The sequence below is a fragment of the Microcaecilia unicolor genome, chromosome 1 (genome assembly GCF_901765095.1).
Source record: "Microcaecilia unicolor chromosome 1, aMicUni1.1, whole genome shotgun sequence".
Taxonomy (NCBI): domain Eukaryota; kingdom Metazoa; phylum Chordata; class Amphibia; order Gymnophiona; family Siphonopidae; genus Microcaecilia; species Microcaecilia unicolor.
The window spans coordinates 112649225-112664373 of NC_044031.1; the positions used below are offsets into that span (position 1 = coordinate 112649225).

The window sequence follows — 15149 nt, forward strand, 5'->3', positions numbered from 1 at the left end:
CTGAACAGAGGGTGAGCGGTCCTCTCGGTGCCGATGCCTGCTGGGTGCCGAATCCCTCGGCGACCCAGAGCTCTCGGTGCCGACATGGGGAGGAGACCGGTGTCGATGCTTCTTCGTTACTTCTTCCGAAGCATGTCACCGGAGCTCCCCGGCACCGACGAGGAGGACGTAGAATCCATCCGTCGCTTCCTCGGGGCCGAGACCGAAGAGGGTCGATCCCGGGGGGGCTGTACCGCAGGAGCCCTCAGGGTAGGAGGAGACCCACCCGAAGGCTCACCGCCACCAGCAGGGGAATGGACAGCCCTCACCTGCACTCCTGACGATGCACCTCCGTCCGACGACATCAGCAGACGAAGTCTCGGTACCACCGACGTCGATGCAGTCGCCCGATGCCTCGGCGCCGATGCAGAGGTCCGATGCCTCGATGCAGTCGATGGAGCGGCAGCCAAGGAAGATGGCCCGGACGCTGACGACGTCGATGCACTCGATGCCTCCGGTGCCGACGAAGAGCCCGAGAACAAAACGTTCCACTGGGCTAATCTCACTACCTGAGTCCGCCTTTGTAACAGGGAACACAGACTGCAGTTCTGAGGGCGGTGCTGGGCCCCTAGACACTGAAGACACGCAGAGTGCCTATCAGTGAGCGAGATTACCCGGGCGCACTGGGTGCACTTCTTGAAGCCGCTGGAAGGCTTCGATGTCATGGGCGGAAAAATCACGCCGGCGAAATCAAAAGCCGAAATGGCGAAAATTGAAGCACCAAAATTTAGAGGGAGAAAAATCTCGACCGAGGCCAAAAGAGGCCTACCCCGACAACGAAAGAAAACTTACGGGGCAAAAACTGAGAAATACGGGAAGGGCAGAAAACCCGAAAGGGTCTTCCGGAACACTACCGGAGCGCTTCCCGAACTTTTTCAAGGAAAAAACAGCAAAAAACACGTCGAAAAGGACGCGCGAGGTTGACTCTCTGGGGCACGAACGGCGTAACACGACCGTACCGAGCGCGGACGAAAGAAGACTGGCCGGCTCGAGCCGGTTTCGGGCGGGAAGACGGCCGCGCATGCGCGGTGCGCATGGGCGCGCGAGGACTAGCAAAGGCCTTTGCTAGTAAACTTTCCGATGGAGGGGGCTGCCGAGGACGTCAACCCATCAGTGAGAACAAGCAGCCTGCTTGTCCTCGGAGAAATTCAGGTACAGTAACATAGTAAATGACAGCAGATAAAGACCTGAACGGTCCATCCAGTCTGCCCAACAAGATAAACTCATTTTACATGGCATGTAATACTTTATATGTATATCAGTAGATACTTCTATGTTCCCAGAGGGACGATTTGCACCTGAGGCAATGGAGGGTTAAGTGACTTAAGAATATAAGTATATAAGAATAGCCATACTGGGTCAGACCAATGGTCCATCTAGCCCAGAATCCTGCTTCTACCAGTAGCCATTCCAGGTCACAAGTACCTGGCAGAAACCCAAATAGTAGCAACATTCCATGCTGCCAATCCCCATGTAAGCAGTGGCTTCTCTCATGTCTATCTCAATAGCATATGGAAAAATTATGTTCTTACCTGATAATTTTCTTTCCTTTAATCATACCAGACCAGTCCAGACTAATGGGTTGTGTCCATCTACCAGCGGAAGGAGACAGAGAAAATAGTTCCAAGTAAATCACCCCTTAAGGGTATCGTGCAGCCTGGAATGTTCAGTATTTCGAATAGCCAAGCAATGGAGCTCTAAAGTCTAGAAGAAAACACAGTTAATACCAAGCAGGCAAACTCTTGGAGCCAATATGCAGAACCTCACTGTTCCTGCTTGGCCAAAGACAACTGCAACCTCCCCTCACAGTAAAGTAAGCGAGAGGGAATGGTCCATTACTGAGCTTGCTCAAGCACACAGAGATCTACCCCTGAATCCGGGGAAAGAACCATGATGCCAAGTAACAGGAGTCATACAGAGCTGGCACAACAAGTGGCAGAAGATTGAATAGAGAAGATGAAGTAGGCAGTGCTGTAGGACATCCCAGCGTATTGAAGTGTCGTGGAACAGCCAGGGATACCTAAAGGAAACAACACTCTGACAGGGCATCTGGACTGGTCTGGTGTGATTAAAGGAAAGAAAATTATCAGGTAAAAACATAATTTTTCCTTCGTCTTCTATACCAAACCAGTCCAGACTAATGGGATGTAGTAAAGCAGTTGCCCAAAGGGGGGGGGGGGGGGGGGGGGGGGGAGAAGAATGCAGAAGGTTGAAAAATCAACAAAGCTATACACACAGCAAAAAACTGATCAGCAGAAAAGGATTTGAATATCCGAACCACCAGGCTACCAAAATGGAACAGAGTTACTAGAAAAGGAACTGAAGCCGTAGGACGTAAAACAACCGTCCCGGGCAAAAGAAAAATTACGTACCCCTGTCCCAAGAGTAGTAAAAGAAGTAGCAAAAGATACTCATGCCAAAGAACCCCCTTTGGAAGGAAGGCAACAGTCGTATCCGAGCAACAAGGAGAAGAACTGTCTCTCCTAGACCAGGATCCACTTCTCTGAACCCTGGCAGGACAAAGACTAACTCCTAAACCTGCCAGTCTGCCTTGAGTCCAAGGTGGTCGGATGAAGCGACCGTAACAAGTACTAGGAGTACACAACCCCAAACAGTGCGCCACACTTCATAGAAGAAAGGAAGCAAGGCCCAGAAACCACCCAGCGCCTAGTGAGAGAATCAAACTCCACAGAACAAGAAGAGACTCCAGAGTCGAGAGAACCAACTAACTGAAGTGCTAGTCTCTCCAGGAGAACCATGAAGAAAAGGGCAGCAGCATACCAAGGTACAACCGTAGAAAGAGTACTCCTCAACCAGCTCGCTCTGGACTTAGGGAAGAAAGAACAGATCCAAGAGAACAAAAGGAGACTAAAAGAAAGAGAGTCGAGAACCACACTGTGGAGAAAAGAACCCCCCAAGGTGCCAAGTAGCCACAAAAGAAGCAGAGACGAATTCAAACTCTAGCAATGGAGAAGCTTCTCGTCAGCCACCAAGAGGCTACAGCAAGAAAAGGTACCACAGGAATGGTAGCTAACAGGAGACAAGACAGCCTTGTCTAGCAGTCTAAACTGTGGTATGCCACAGCTGCTGAGAAGTTACTGTATCCAACCCGCAGAAAAAAGCTGGGGTTGACCGACAAGGTGAAACAGTGCCCAACAGGCAAAGATGAAAATATGCTCCACAGTCAGAGACTGAACTGTGCTCAAGGTACAGAAAAGAAGCTGTGCTCATCAGGCAGAGTAGGATCCGTGCTCAACGAGAACAAACGGATTTGCACTCAAAGCACACAAACTGAGCCAAGCACCACGGGCAGAGAAAGAGTTGCACACCTCTGGCAAAGATAGAAATGCACTGAACACGCAGAGAAGAAGCTGAGAGTAACAGACAGAGGATGAGCAGTGACCCACTGAAAGAGCTGGATATTAGAGGTACCTGCAGAACTGAAGCTGCGGTAGTGATGGAACTGTGTATAAAACTCAGACAAGGAGCTGCTTTCCATATGCAAACAAGGAGCTGCGCTCCTGACACCGGCAAGGAACTGCACTCCAGGCGCCAGCAAGGAGCAGCGCTCCACACGCCGACAATGAACTATGCGTCCTACGCAGACATGAAGCTGTGTAGCACCTGCAGTCACACAGCTGTGCTCCACATACCACCCTGGAACTTCACCCGATTTGCAGAGAAGAGTTGTGCTAAATATACAGAGATGGAGCTACACTCAACAGGCGGTGGAGCTGCGCTCTGCATGCAGACAGGGAAGCTGCGTTCCATACGCCAAGAGAGAGCTGAATGCCACACACAGACAAGGAGTTGCGTTCCACAGGCATTCACAGAGCTGTGTTCTACACGCAGACACAGGACTGCGCCTCACACTGAAACCTGCAGAGAAAGAACTACACTCAACATGTGACAATGAAGCTGCGTTCAACATACAGAGATGAAAGGTTGCAGAATAAGCAGTGAAGGAACTTCACTCAACATGCCATGATAGAGCTGTCCTCAACATACAGCGATGGTGCTAAAGGCAACCTGGAATTGTGGAACTGTGCCTAGCATGCAGTGATGGAGCAGCGTTCAACATACAGCGATGGAGCCGTGCTCAACATGCAGCGATGGAGCCGTACTCACCAAGCAAAATGCATAGATGGAGTCCCGGGGAACAGCCAGAGAAGAAGGTGCTGCCAGGAGGCCAACAGGAAAAGAGCAGAACTTGTGGAAATGCAGACCTCACGCTGCACTCCCCCTGGCCCAGAGGGACTAAAACTATGAGAAAGCCCCGTGCCCCAAAAGACACTCTCGGCCCTCAACTGGTCTCCGAGCCACAATGACTGCCCTCCTAGGCAACCGATACGGAGCAGCAGTCAACGCAGAGTAAGAACTCCCGCCAAGAGGGAGGTAGGTATCACAGAGCTGGAATCCTCAGACCATAGGGAGCAAAATGCAGCCGTAAGGCAGTGAGGAAGAAACAACTCTCGCCAGGCCAGGAACAAAGAGGAAGCAGGCCACTAACACCAAACTGAGAAAAAACCAGCTAAGGGAGAGTCAAACTCCACACCTAGAACAGAGCCACTTTCCTGTAGAAAAGTAGAGAAAAGTGCAGAGCTAAGAGGCGATAATCCAGATGCACAGCAATAGATTGGCTCAGCAGGAAAGAACTGTGCCCCTTACAGAAAAAGGAAGGAGTGCCAAATGTGCCAGGAGAGAGGCGTCTGAAACTAGAAAAGGCAAAATCCACCTGTGGCAGGCTAAAACTCCCATCTGAAAGCAAGGGAAGCAAGGAAGAGCTAAGGCAAACTAGTCCTAAAAAGGCACATTCCCGTAAAGAGACAGTGAACTGAGTCCAAGCAAAAGACTGGCAAGAATGGCGCTCCCGCGGGTACTCAGAGGAGGGATTTGAGCTAGCAGTTGCACAGCAAGGGCAACTCGGACCCCCAACAGAAGGAAAGTACCCTGCAGACAAGAGGGATCCACAGGGACGAGAGAACCAGAACCTCCCTAAGGAAGGGAGGAAAAACTGCTGCGAAAACAAGAATCAAATAGCAGGGGCGTCTCAAGCAAGATGCCAGAAGCAGCAGACGGTCTGAAAAAGAACTGACTAACAGCCGCGTAAGGCTGGCAGGAATTTAAAAATAGCCCTGGACTAAAAAGACCGAGCCTGCAGCCAAACAGAGCCAGCGAGAGGCTTCCCCCACTTTGGAAATGGCAGACTAAGACCTCCAAACAGCAAAGGTACAAGTTCCAGCAACGGGGCCGCTCTCTAGGACTGTGAAGAGGAGAGGAGAAAAACAACTGAGTTTCGTGATCCAGGCATGAGCCGTGCCCCACAAAAAAAAAAATCAAAGAAACTGGTACCAGCTCAGAAGGGTCCAAGATCAGAATCTTACGCCAGCCAGTGAAATTCAAAGAAAATTCGCAAGCGGCACCCTAGAATGCATTGCCAAAGGCGGGAAAATAAATCAGGTAACAGGCAAGAAAAAGAAGGAAAAGCAAAGTTTCTTTTTTTTTTTTTTTTAAACAACCTTCTTCACTAGTGACAGGAATAAATAAAGGCTTACCTCAGAGGCATAAATTCAGATATACCTATCACCACAGAAGAGAAGAAACCCCACGGGGGAGGCAAGTTACTCCATGCCACAATCAACCATCACCCTGCTATAAAGACAGCCAGGGGAGGTAGGGGAGGGGAGGGAAACAGGGTCACTGGATATCACCCTAGCTGGCAGAGGAGGGGAAAGGGAAAAAAGGGAAATGGGACTTGATATACCGCCTTTCTGAGGTTTTTTGCAACTACATTCAAAGTGGTTTACATATATTCAGGTACTTATTTTGTACCAGGGGCAATGGAGGGTTAAGTGACTTGCCCAGAGTCACAAGGAGCTGCAGTGGGAATAGAACTCAGGTCCCCAAGATCAAAGTCCACTGCACTAACCACTAGGCTACTCCTCCACTCAAACTCAGGACCACTGAGTATCATCTAAAACTAGCCCCAACACAGCTACCAGCACACCCCTGGCTCCACTGTCATCAGAAGAATCTGGGACAGGAGCTACCAGCCAGCAATCCAGCGCAGCTGCACGATCCGTCCACCATCCGCTAGGAGACAGAGAAAATACTGAACATTCCAGGCTGCACGATACTTGGAACTATTTTCTCTGTCTCCTTCTGCTGGTAGATAGACCCAACCCAGTAGTCTGGACTGGTCTGGTATAGATGACAAGGAATATGGACTTTTCCTCCAGGAATTGTCCAAACCTTTATTAAACCCAGAGACACTAACCGCTGCTACCACATCCTCTGGCAATGAGTTCCAGAGCTTAACTAGTCACTGACTGAAATCATATTCCCTCCTATTTGTTTTAAAGTATTTCCATGTAACTTTTTTGAAAGAGTTAAAAAAATGGATTCACTTTTACCCATTCTACACCACTCAGGATTTTGTAGACCTCAATAATATCCCTCCGCAGTTATCTATTTTCCAAGCTGAAGAGCTCTAACCTCTTTAGCCTTTCCTCATATGGGAGGAGTTCCATCCCCTTTATCATTCTGGTTGCTCTTATTTTAACCTTTTCTAGTTCTGCTATATCTTTTTGAGACACGGCGACCAGAATTGAACGCAATATTAAAGTTGAGGTTGCACCATGGAGGGATACAGAGGCATTATAATATTCTTGGTCTTATTTACCATCCCTGTCTTAATTATTCCTAGCATCCTGTTTGCTTCTTTGGCTGCCACACACTGAGTAGATTTCAGTGTATTGTCTACAATGATACCTAGATCTTTTTCTTGGGTGTTGACTCCTAAGATGAACCCTTGCATCAGGTAATTATGATTTGGATTATTCTTCCCAATGTGCATCACTTTACATTTGTCCACATTAATTTTCATCTACCATTTGGATACCAAGTCTCCCAATTTCCTAAGGTCTTCCTGCAATTTTTCACAGTCTGCATCTGTTTTAACAACTTTGAATAGTTTTGTATCATCTGCAAATTTCATCACCTCCCTTGTCCAAAGATACAAGGAGTGTCAGTGGGATTCAAACCCTGGCCTCTCTGGTTCATAGTCTGCTGCTCTAACTACTCCAAGATCAATGACTTCTCCCAGCCTGAGAAGTATTATTAAGAAAAACAAAACAAAAAAAAAAAACCTAGTCCCATACACTGACTCTACTATCTCACACTGAAGAAAGCCACAGTAAGAAGAATGAAATGCCAAAAGGGTCAATTTGACCACTTCCGTTTTTCTAGGTATGACTGCTTTTATCTTAGAAAGTACAATAGCCAGCCCCTTGAAATTTACATGTTATGTAAAACATCAATGAAAATGAGTGATAGATGCACAAAATAATTCACTCATAAGTTAGTTAAATATAAACAGTCTAATTTTGTTAGGGGTCAAAATGACCCCTGTGGCAGTCCTAATTTTGAAATATGAAGTACCTAAAAACAAACAAACAAAAAAACATAATTCATTCATGTGCAATTTCCACATAGTTACAAAGAGGAGACAAAAATGTCACCTACACAATCTGATAATAAATCATGTCAGAATAAGATTTCTCATGAAGCAGTGGTTCCCAAACCTGGTCCTGGAGGCACCCCAGCAAGTCAGATTTTTAGTACACCCACAATGAATATTCATGAGATAGATTTGCATGCAGTGGAGGCAGTGCATGCAAATCTCTCTCATGAATTTGCATGCAGTGGAGGCAGTGCATGCAAATCTCTTTCATGAATATTCACTGTAGGTATCTTGAAAACCTAGCTGCCTCCAGGACCAGCAGCCTGATCAAAAGTAAATGCGAGTTCTAGAGGTCACTAGCGCCAGACTAGTGCCTGCATTTACCCAGCGCCCATAATCAGAGTGTGTCTATCACAGAGCTCATTTAAAATATATTTAAATGTAGCTCCCCAGTATTCTACCTGTATGATCAGAGCACTGTGCTCTAATCTTATGGGCCGAATAGCATTTTAACCCTACACTAGCTTGGAGCTGGCATTAGGGTTAAGGTTCTCCCTCCCATCTCATCTAAGCGAGGTAGCCTGGGCTGCCGCCGTCAGTCCTTGGTGTCCAGTGGATCCCCAGACCCCCTAATTGCTGAGGCCCTGGTGGCCTAGTGCCCCCCTCCCCCCCGACAGTGACACGAGGGCTGGAGGTCCAATGGACCTCTAGGCCGCCTAACCCCTGACAAAACATATTTCCCTGGTGGCCCAGTGGGCTACATAACCCCAACCCCCACAGTGGTCTAGCAGCTCCTCACCCCCCCCCCCCCCCCCATACCTTGTAGTAAGTAGTGTCAAGGAGAAAGTAGCACTCCCTCCTCCTTCCAGTGCCATCCTGTGCCCTTGTGTCGGGGGAGGGGTCAAGGGGCACTAGGCCACCAGGGCCTTGCCTTTGGGGGAGGGAATCCAGGGGGTCCCACAGACATCCAGCTCCTGTGTTTGACAGGTACAAGTGCGGGAGGATTGTGCCTGAGCGCATACCCAGGCACACCTCCAGCACTTTCCCCTGATGATGAACCCTAATAATGTGCCTAAATTTGCATATTATTAGCATTGATCATTGGGGAGTTAATTCACCGCACTGTTCCAGTGCTATTGTTAGGGCGCTGTTTCAAAACAGCACAGGAATTGATCATTGGTGCCCGGGTTTGGGAACCACTGCCATAAAATAATGTATCCACATTTCTTATACTTCCATAAATAGACAGAAATATATTAAAACTGTCCCCTTCAAAATTATATAATTAAAATAGACTGTAATCAAAAATATAAAGAAAACTTTTTTTTTTAACCTTGGAACTTAATTGGATACAAAAATACCAAACCAAAACATGACTCGGCTTGGCCAAAACATAATAATGTTGTGTTTTATAATTTAGGAGCTCTTTTACTAAAGTTTAGCACACACTAATGGAGATTTAGCATGCACTGCCATGTTGCCCATAGGTATAAAATAGGATGTGCAGCATTAATTGTAAGCTATTTGACATTAGTGCACAATAAACTAAGGCCTCCCTAATAATTTTTAATTTGAATTACTACGTTAATAAATATATTTATCTTTTACTTATTTGTCCTCTAGTGGTTTCCCTTTGGGTTTTGTGAAAAAAGTCTGCTTCTGGTTCTTTTTGTACCAGTTCTACTGGTACAAAATACCTAATGCAGCTGAATGTACACTGCTTCCACAACTTTCAAGCTTGCAGGAGGTATAAAAGAAAAGAATAATTAAAAAATTAAATACTAACAATTTCCCAATATAGGAAGTAAGAAATTGTTCCTCCTTGCTTGTTCATGTTGTACATTGCTACTTGATTTTCTGTCTGTACTAGTATGATTTTGTTGACTAACCAAAGCTTTTAAAGAGTTCTACACAATCCATAGCTGCAGGAAATGTATCTAATGCATTTTGCCCTGGGCAGGTCAGAGAATCTGAATGTGCAGTTCATCTACATGCCCCCTCCCCACAGTCTAGTTCAGATGCATATCTGTGTGGACAACTGTATGGAAGGAATTTGGAAAGGAACTCCTTTAATCTGATTCAGCTTGTCCATGAAAGCTCTAGGTGGTCTGAGTTTACTGACAGTACAAGGTCCATTGGGCTTGTCTCATTTTGAGATGTGTCAGAGGAGTTACTTGTGCTGTCAATGCCATGTGGTCAGGGGCGGCCCAAGACAATCTGCTGCCTCAGGCAGGGATGAGATGGTGCCCCCCCCCCCCCAAAGTCCAACATCTTTCCAGACTCTCTCTGCCAACTCACTCCCCCCCAGCCATAGTCTGACATCTCCCCCTCTCTCCCTTCCTTTCCTCCATCAACCTCCTCCCTGAGCCTACCTTCTTTTTTGTTTTCAAAAGCTGGTGGAAGCAACGATCCCCAAACACCGGCACCGGTGTTTCCTCCATATTGCGGCCCACCTCCGAGGAAACAGGAAGTTAAGTCAGAGAACAGCACACAGTACAGAGAAAACGCTGGTGCCAGCAGTAGGGCAAAATATGGGGATCTTAAACCCCCCCCCCAAAAAAAGAAAGTAGGTTAGTAAGGGGAGTTAAAGAAGGAAGGGGGGAAAGATGCTGCTCCATAAAGAGTACTGCCTGAGGCCCTCACCTCACTTGGTCTAATGGTAGGGACGCCACTGCAAGCGGTCCTACAATCTTCACCTAACCAAAGCTGATCTCTACTGACTAAAATCTCATGCATCATGATGATCCTTTTGGCTGGAGAAAGGCTTTCATCTAAGTCATACCTAAAAGAGCTCCTATACACTCCAATTTTAGTGATGTGCTCAAATGTAGTTTTGAATAATTTATGGTGAACTCTAGTGACTCCAGAACCTGGATGGTTAAGAACATGAACCTCTGAGCTCCTTCTTGAAACAAGAATGGTGCTTCAGTTCAAAACAGGAATTTTTGTGCCTCTAAAATGATTGGGGGGAGGAGATAAATCCTATGCAGAGAAGCAGTTAACCTTTTGGGGAAGGCATGGAAGTAACGTGCATGGAATAACAGTTATAGCCCTAACCAGCTTGTTGGGCAGACTACAAAGACCATTTTGCTCTTCATCTTCTATCTCAGGGCACCTGCAGGTCAAAAACCAAAAGTTGTAAGGTGACTCCCTTTTACTGAACTCTGTACACATCTTGGTTAGCTTTGGGAAGCTAACATCTTTTCACTGGGTCCAAACCCGAAGGAGGAAATGTTAGGTTCCTCATTAATTTAGTAAATTAGTCTAATAAAAAAAAAGTGCCTGTAATTTGGATTGGCCACGGTTGAAGACAGGATGCTGGGCGTGACAGATTTGTCTAACCCAACACAGCTATTATTATGTTCTCAATACTTGTAACAACTTATTTCCATGCCTTCAAATGGACTAACACAGGGTCCACACTACTTTATTCAATGTTATAATGAAATTATACCAAATTTATCATTTATAACTGTCCTAGCATGAAAAACTGCAGATGTGGAAAAGAACAGATGAGAACATACTAATGAACAATGGAGCTTTTGAGAGTTCATAGTAACTCTTAAGATATTATCACTCTTACTCCACAGTCAATAAACTACTTTATCACTTACCTGAACCAACTGGTGATGAGCCAACACTAAGACTCTGTAAACTTCCATTCCTGAGCAAAGTAGGTGATTTCTGAAGACTGGTGCTAATTACACTTCCTGCAGCAGATGCTACTGATGAGGCTGGGGAAGCAGATGAAACAGACAGGTGGGAAACATTATCTTGGCTTTTGTTTCCTTTGGAACCAGGCCCATGCTTACTCTGTTTATTTCCTTTGCGTTTTTTCTCTTTGATTGTATCTTCTTCTATAACAGAAGACTGCACTCGTTTGTATCCTGCTGAAGTAAGGCTTGAATTACTGAAATCTCCACTTGAGTTTTCAAAGTTTTTAGTTTGAAAAGTGACAGCTGAGGCTGAAGTGAGGCCAATTAAGGAACTAAAACTGTTCATCCCCCCTTCCTGGCTTCCAGTTTCAACTTTAGGTACATCTTTGGTTGTTGTTGTTGTTGTTGTTGTTGTTGTTGATGATGATGATGATTGTTGGCAATGAACGTAACTGTCATTACGCAGATCTGATTCTGTAAAACTTAAGTAGTCCTGGGCAGATAGGACTGAACTTCCAGAAGATAATTTTAGGCTGCTTGGAGTTCCGGCAAAACTGCCTAAATGGGGGGTAAAAAAAATATGTTAAAAAAATTTTGATTGAAACGTTTCTACCAAGTAGAACTTAAAACAACATATATGGGAAAATAACATAAATGGGAAATGCACAAACTAAGGCAGTTTCTAATAGCAGGGATATCAACTATAAAACATGAAACTAAGAACTGCCAACCACTGTCTTTGCCAGTTCCTCAATGCCTTCCTCACCCTCACCTCACACTATATTACCTTCCCCACTACCACCCAGGCCCTCCAGAATAACATGACTTCCCCTCAGTCACTGGTATCATCAACTGCACACACGTTGCACTCAAACCCCTCTGGGCACATGAGGAGACCTAGGAACAGAAAATCATATCAGTCCATGAACATCCAGATTATGTATGGTGCCTGCTCAGCACCCAAGGTCCACTCAGTATACATTTTTCCTGGAGCATTCTGGACTCTACCACAGGTTTGAACAAAGGGAGATTACCAGCGGCAGGCTCCTAGGTATATAGTTCTGGGATTCCGAAGTCCCATATCCACTTCCCACTTATGTCACCATCCTACCTGCCTCAACGTGCTCCCCAGAAACCACACCCATGACCCGTACTCCACAAGACCCACATACAAATATATATACATTTTTTGTTACATTTGTACCCCGCGCGTTCCCACTCATGGCAGGCTCAATGTGGCTTACATATTTTATACAGGTACTTATTTGTACCTGGGGCAATGGAGGGTTAAGTGACTTGCCCAGAGTCACAAGGAGCTGCCTGTGCCTGAAGTGGAAATCAAACTCAGTTCCTCAATTCTCCAGGACCAAAGTCCACCACCCTAACCACTAGGCCACTCCTCCATGTCTGTGAATCCTGCTCCTCCCACGGGTGACAGAGGCTACCCCCCACAGAACCTGGCTAAAGACTCCCACTGTCCATCCCCAAAATGAGGTGGAGGAGAAAAATAACAAGAACAACAAGAACACCCGCACTATCATTGAGCACACCTTTGGCAAAACAGATTCAGATGTCTGAACTGTTCCGTTCCAGAATGGAGCTTCTCTACAGCTCAGGAAAGGTCGCAAGATATTCACGCTCTGCTGCATGCTGCACAACTTTGCACTGCAACAAAGACAGCCCTACCAGAGGTCACACAGCAGCAGCAGGAAGAACAAGAGGATGATGACCACGCTCACAGAGCTGACCAGGGACCACACCAGCTGGGGGTCCATGCCAGACAGACTCATACAGAGCAATTTCTAGCAAAGGTCAGTGCACTATTTATTTGTGTTCAACATATCTTATTCCATCTCCTGTCATCACCACAATCATCACCCTCCCCTTCTCCCTAGCACACACACCCCACCCCTTCCTGAAGCATTCACGCCCACAATGAACATCCCACCCTCTGTCCCCATTACACCCCCCTCCCCCAGCACACATCATCACAACATAGTAAGTATCCGTCTCACAGCCCTACCTCCCCTTTTCCTATCCCCTCTGGGGGCCACCTCTCCTACCCTCTCTCTAGCTGCTAGGGGCAGTCCAGGCTTTGCAGGAGCAAACACAGTGTCCAAATCATCCCCTGTAAGGCTCCTACTGCCCTCGGGGGCATCAAGAGATGCAGCTGCTACTGCTGTCCCATGGAAATAAGGTCAGCGGATTGTCCATGTGGCTTAGTTGCTGCTAGGCTCACCACCAAGCAAGGCAGTGTGAGCTGCCCCAGAGGGACCTGGCTGTAAGGTAGACCCACTCGCCTGGGGTCCTGTGAGTCCCCTGTGCTCACTTTGATACCGGTTGCTTGACTGGTGTGCCTAGCATCCCTGCTCCCCAGTATGCAGCACCTGGAGGCATTCCTCTTGGGCTTGGAGCCTCTACTACTGAATCTGAACCCCCTTCATGCAGCAGCTGTAGCTTCTGGCACCGGTAGTCATCCAACTGCACATTTTGGGCCAGGAGTTTGTGGCCAGCTCCATAACCTGCCATCTGTGGCAGCAGGGCCCCCTACGGGTCAGCTGTGGCTCCTCTTCTGGTTTCTCAGCTTCTACAGGGGCATCTGACATATCCGGGCGAGGGTGTGTGGGTTCAACCAGTAATTTGTCCTCCTCTTCCTCTCCTGTGGATAGCTCCCACCTGGTATTTTCAGCAGACTCTTCTGCTAGCCACAGTGCCCTCCTCTGCCACCAGTGATTCCCGCTCCTCCACCTGAGGCACCTGTGCTGCCTGCTGGCTACAGGTTCCAGCCTCTACCTCTGACAGAGTCCTCATCCTGCATAGGGAAAGTAGAAGAAACTTGTCTGTTGCAGCCTTCCCGAACCTATCATTCCAGGTGATGATGACTGTCATTGTCATGCCACCAAATGATGCATGTCTCCACATCTCACACTGCAGGACCAGACCACCACACAGCCAAGTGGGAAACGAGAAAGGATAGTGGGAGTAGTCTGGAGAGCAGGGCTGGTCTTAGGCAGAGGCGACCGAGGCGGCCGCATAGGCCCTGCGCGGCGCCAGACCGCCGCTGCTTGCCTCACTTCACAACCGCATCCGTGCCGCTAGACGACTCAGTTCTGCCACCCGTCACCGACCTGGCCGGCACCTGACCCAGCATTTTAAAAAAATCTACAAGCGGCGGTGCGGTGCCTCGTGTCTGAGAATAAAAGAAGAAAAATCACTTCGTCCGTCGGCCGGCCTTCCCTCATGTCCCGCCCTCTGATGTAACTTCCGCAAGGGCGGGACATGAGGGAAGGCCGGTCGACGGACGAAGTGATTTTTCTTCTTTTATTCTCAGACGCGAGGCACTGCACCGCTGCTTGTAGATTTTTTTTTTTTAATGCTGGGTCAGGTGCCGGCTGGGTCGGGTGGCAGAAGAGGGTCGTTTGGCGGGTCGGGGAGGGAGGGGGAGCAGGGGAATGAGGAGAGTTGCTGGACATGGGTGATGGCAGGGGGGATGGGGGGGTTTCTGGACATGGGTGGATGGCAGGGGAGGGGGTTTCTGGACATAGGTGGATGGCAGGGGCGGGCAGGGAGGACAGGAGGGTCGCTGGACATGGGTGGATGGCAGGGGAGGGGGGTTTCTGGACATAGGTGGATGGCAGGGGAGGGCAGGGAGGACAGGAGGGTCGCTGGACATGGGTGGATGGAGGGGAGGGGGTTTCTGGACATAGGTGGATGGCAGGGGAGGACAAGGGGACAAGGAGGGTCGCTGGACATGGGTAGATGGAGGGGAGGGGGATTTCTGGACATAGGTGGATGGCAGGGGAGGACAGGAGGGTCGCTGGACATAGGTGGATGGCAGGGGAGGACAGAGGGGACAGGGGAGGTTGCTGGACATAGATGGATGGCAGGGGGGACAGGAGGGTCACTGGACATGGGTGGATAGAGGAGAGAGAAGAAATGCTGGACATGGATGGAGGCAAGGGAAGACTGAGGAAGGAGATGAGGTGAGGGAA

The 15149-nt window shown here is 48.0% G+C and overlaps 1 protein-coding gene across 1 annotated transcript in view; it reads right to left on the minus strand.

The window, feature by feature from the left end:
- MLLT10 (MLLT10 histone lysine methyltransferase DOT1L cofactor) overlaps positions 1–15149 on the minus strand; it is a 763568-nt gene that overhangs the window by 357073 nt on the left and 391346 nt on the right. Inside the window, exon 10 of the mRNA XM_030199437.1 lies at positions 11116–11715. Within this exon, the coding sequence (XP_030055297.1) occupies positions 11116–11715 (600 nt within the window). The remainder of the gene's footprint in view (positions 1–11115; positions 11716–15149) is intronic.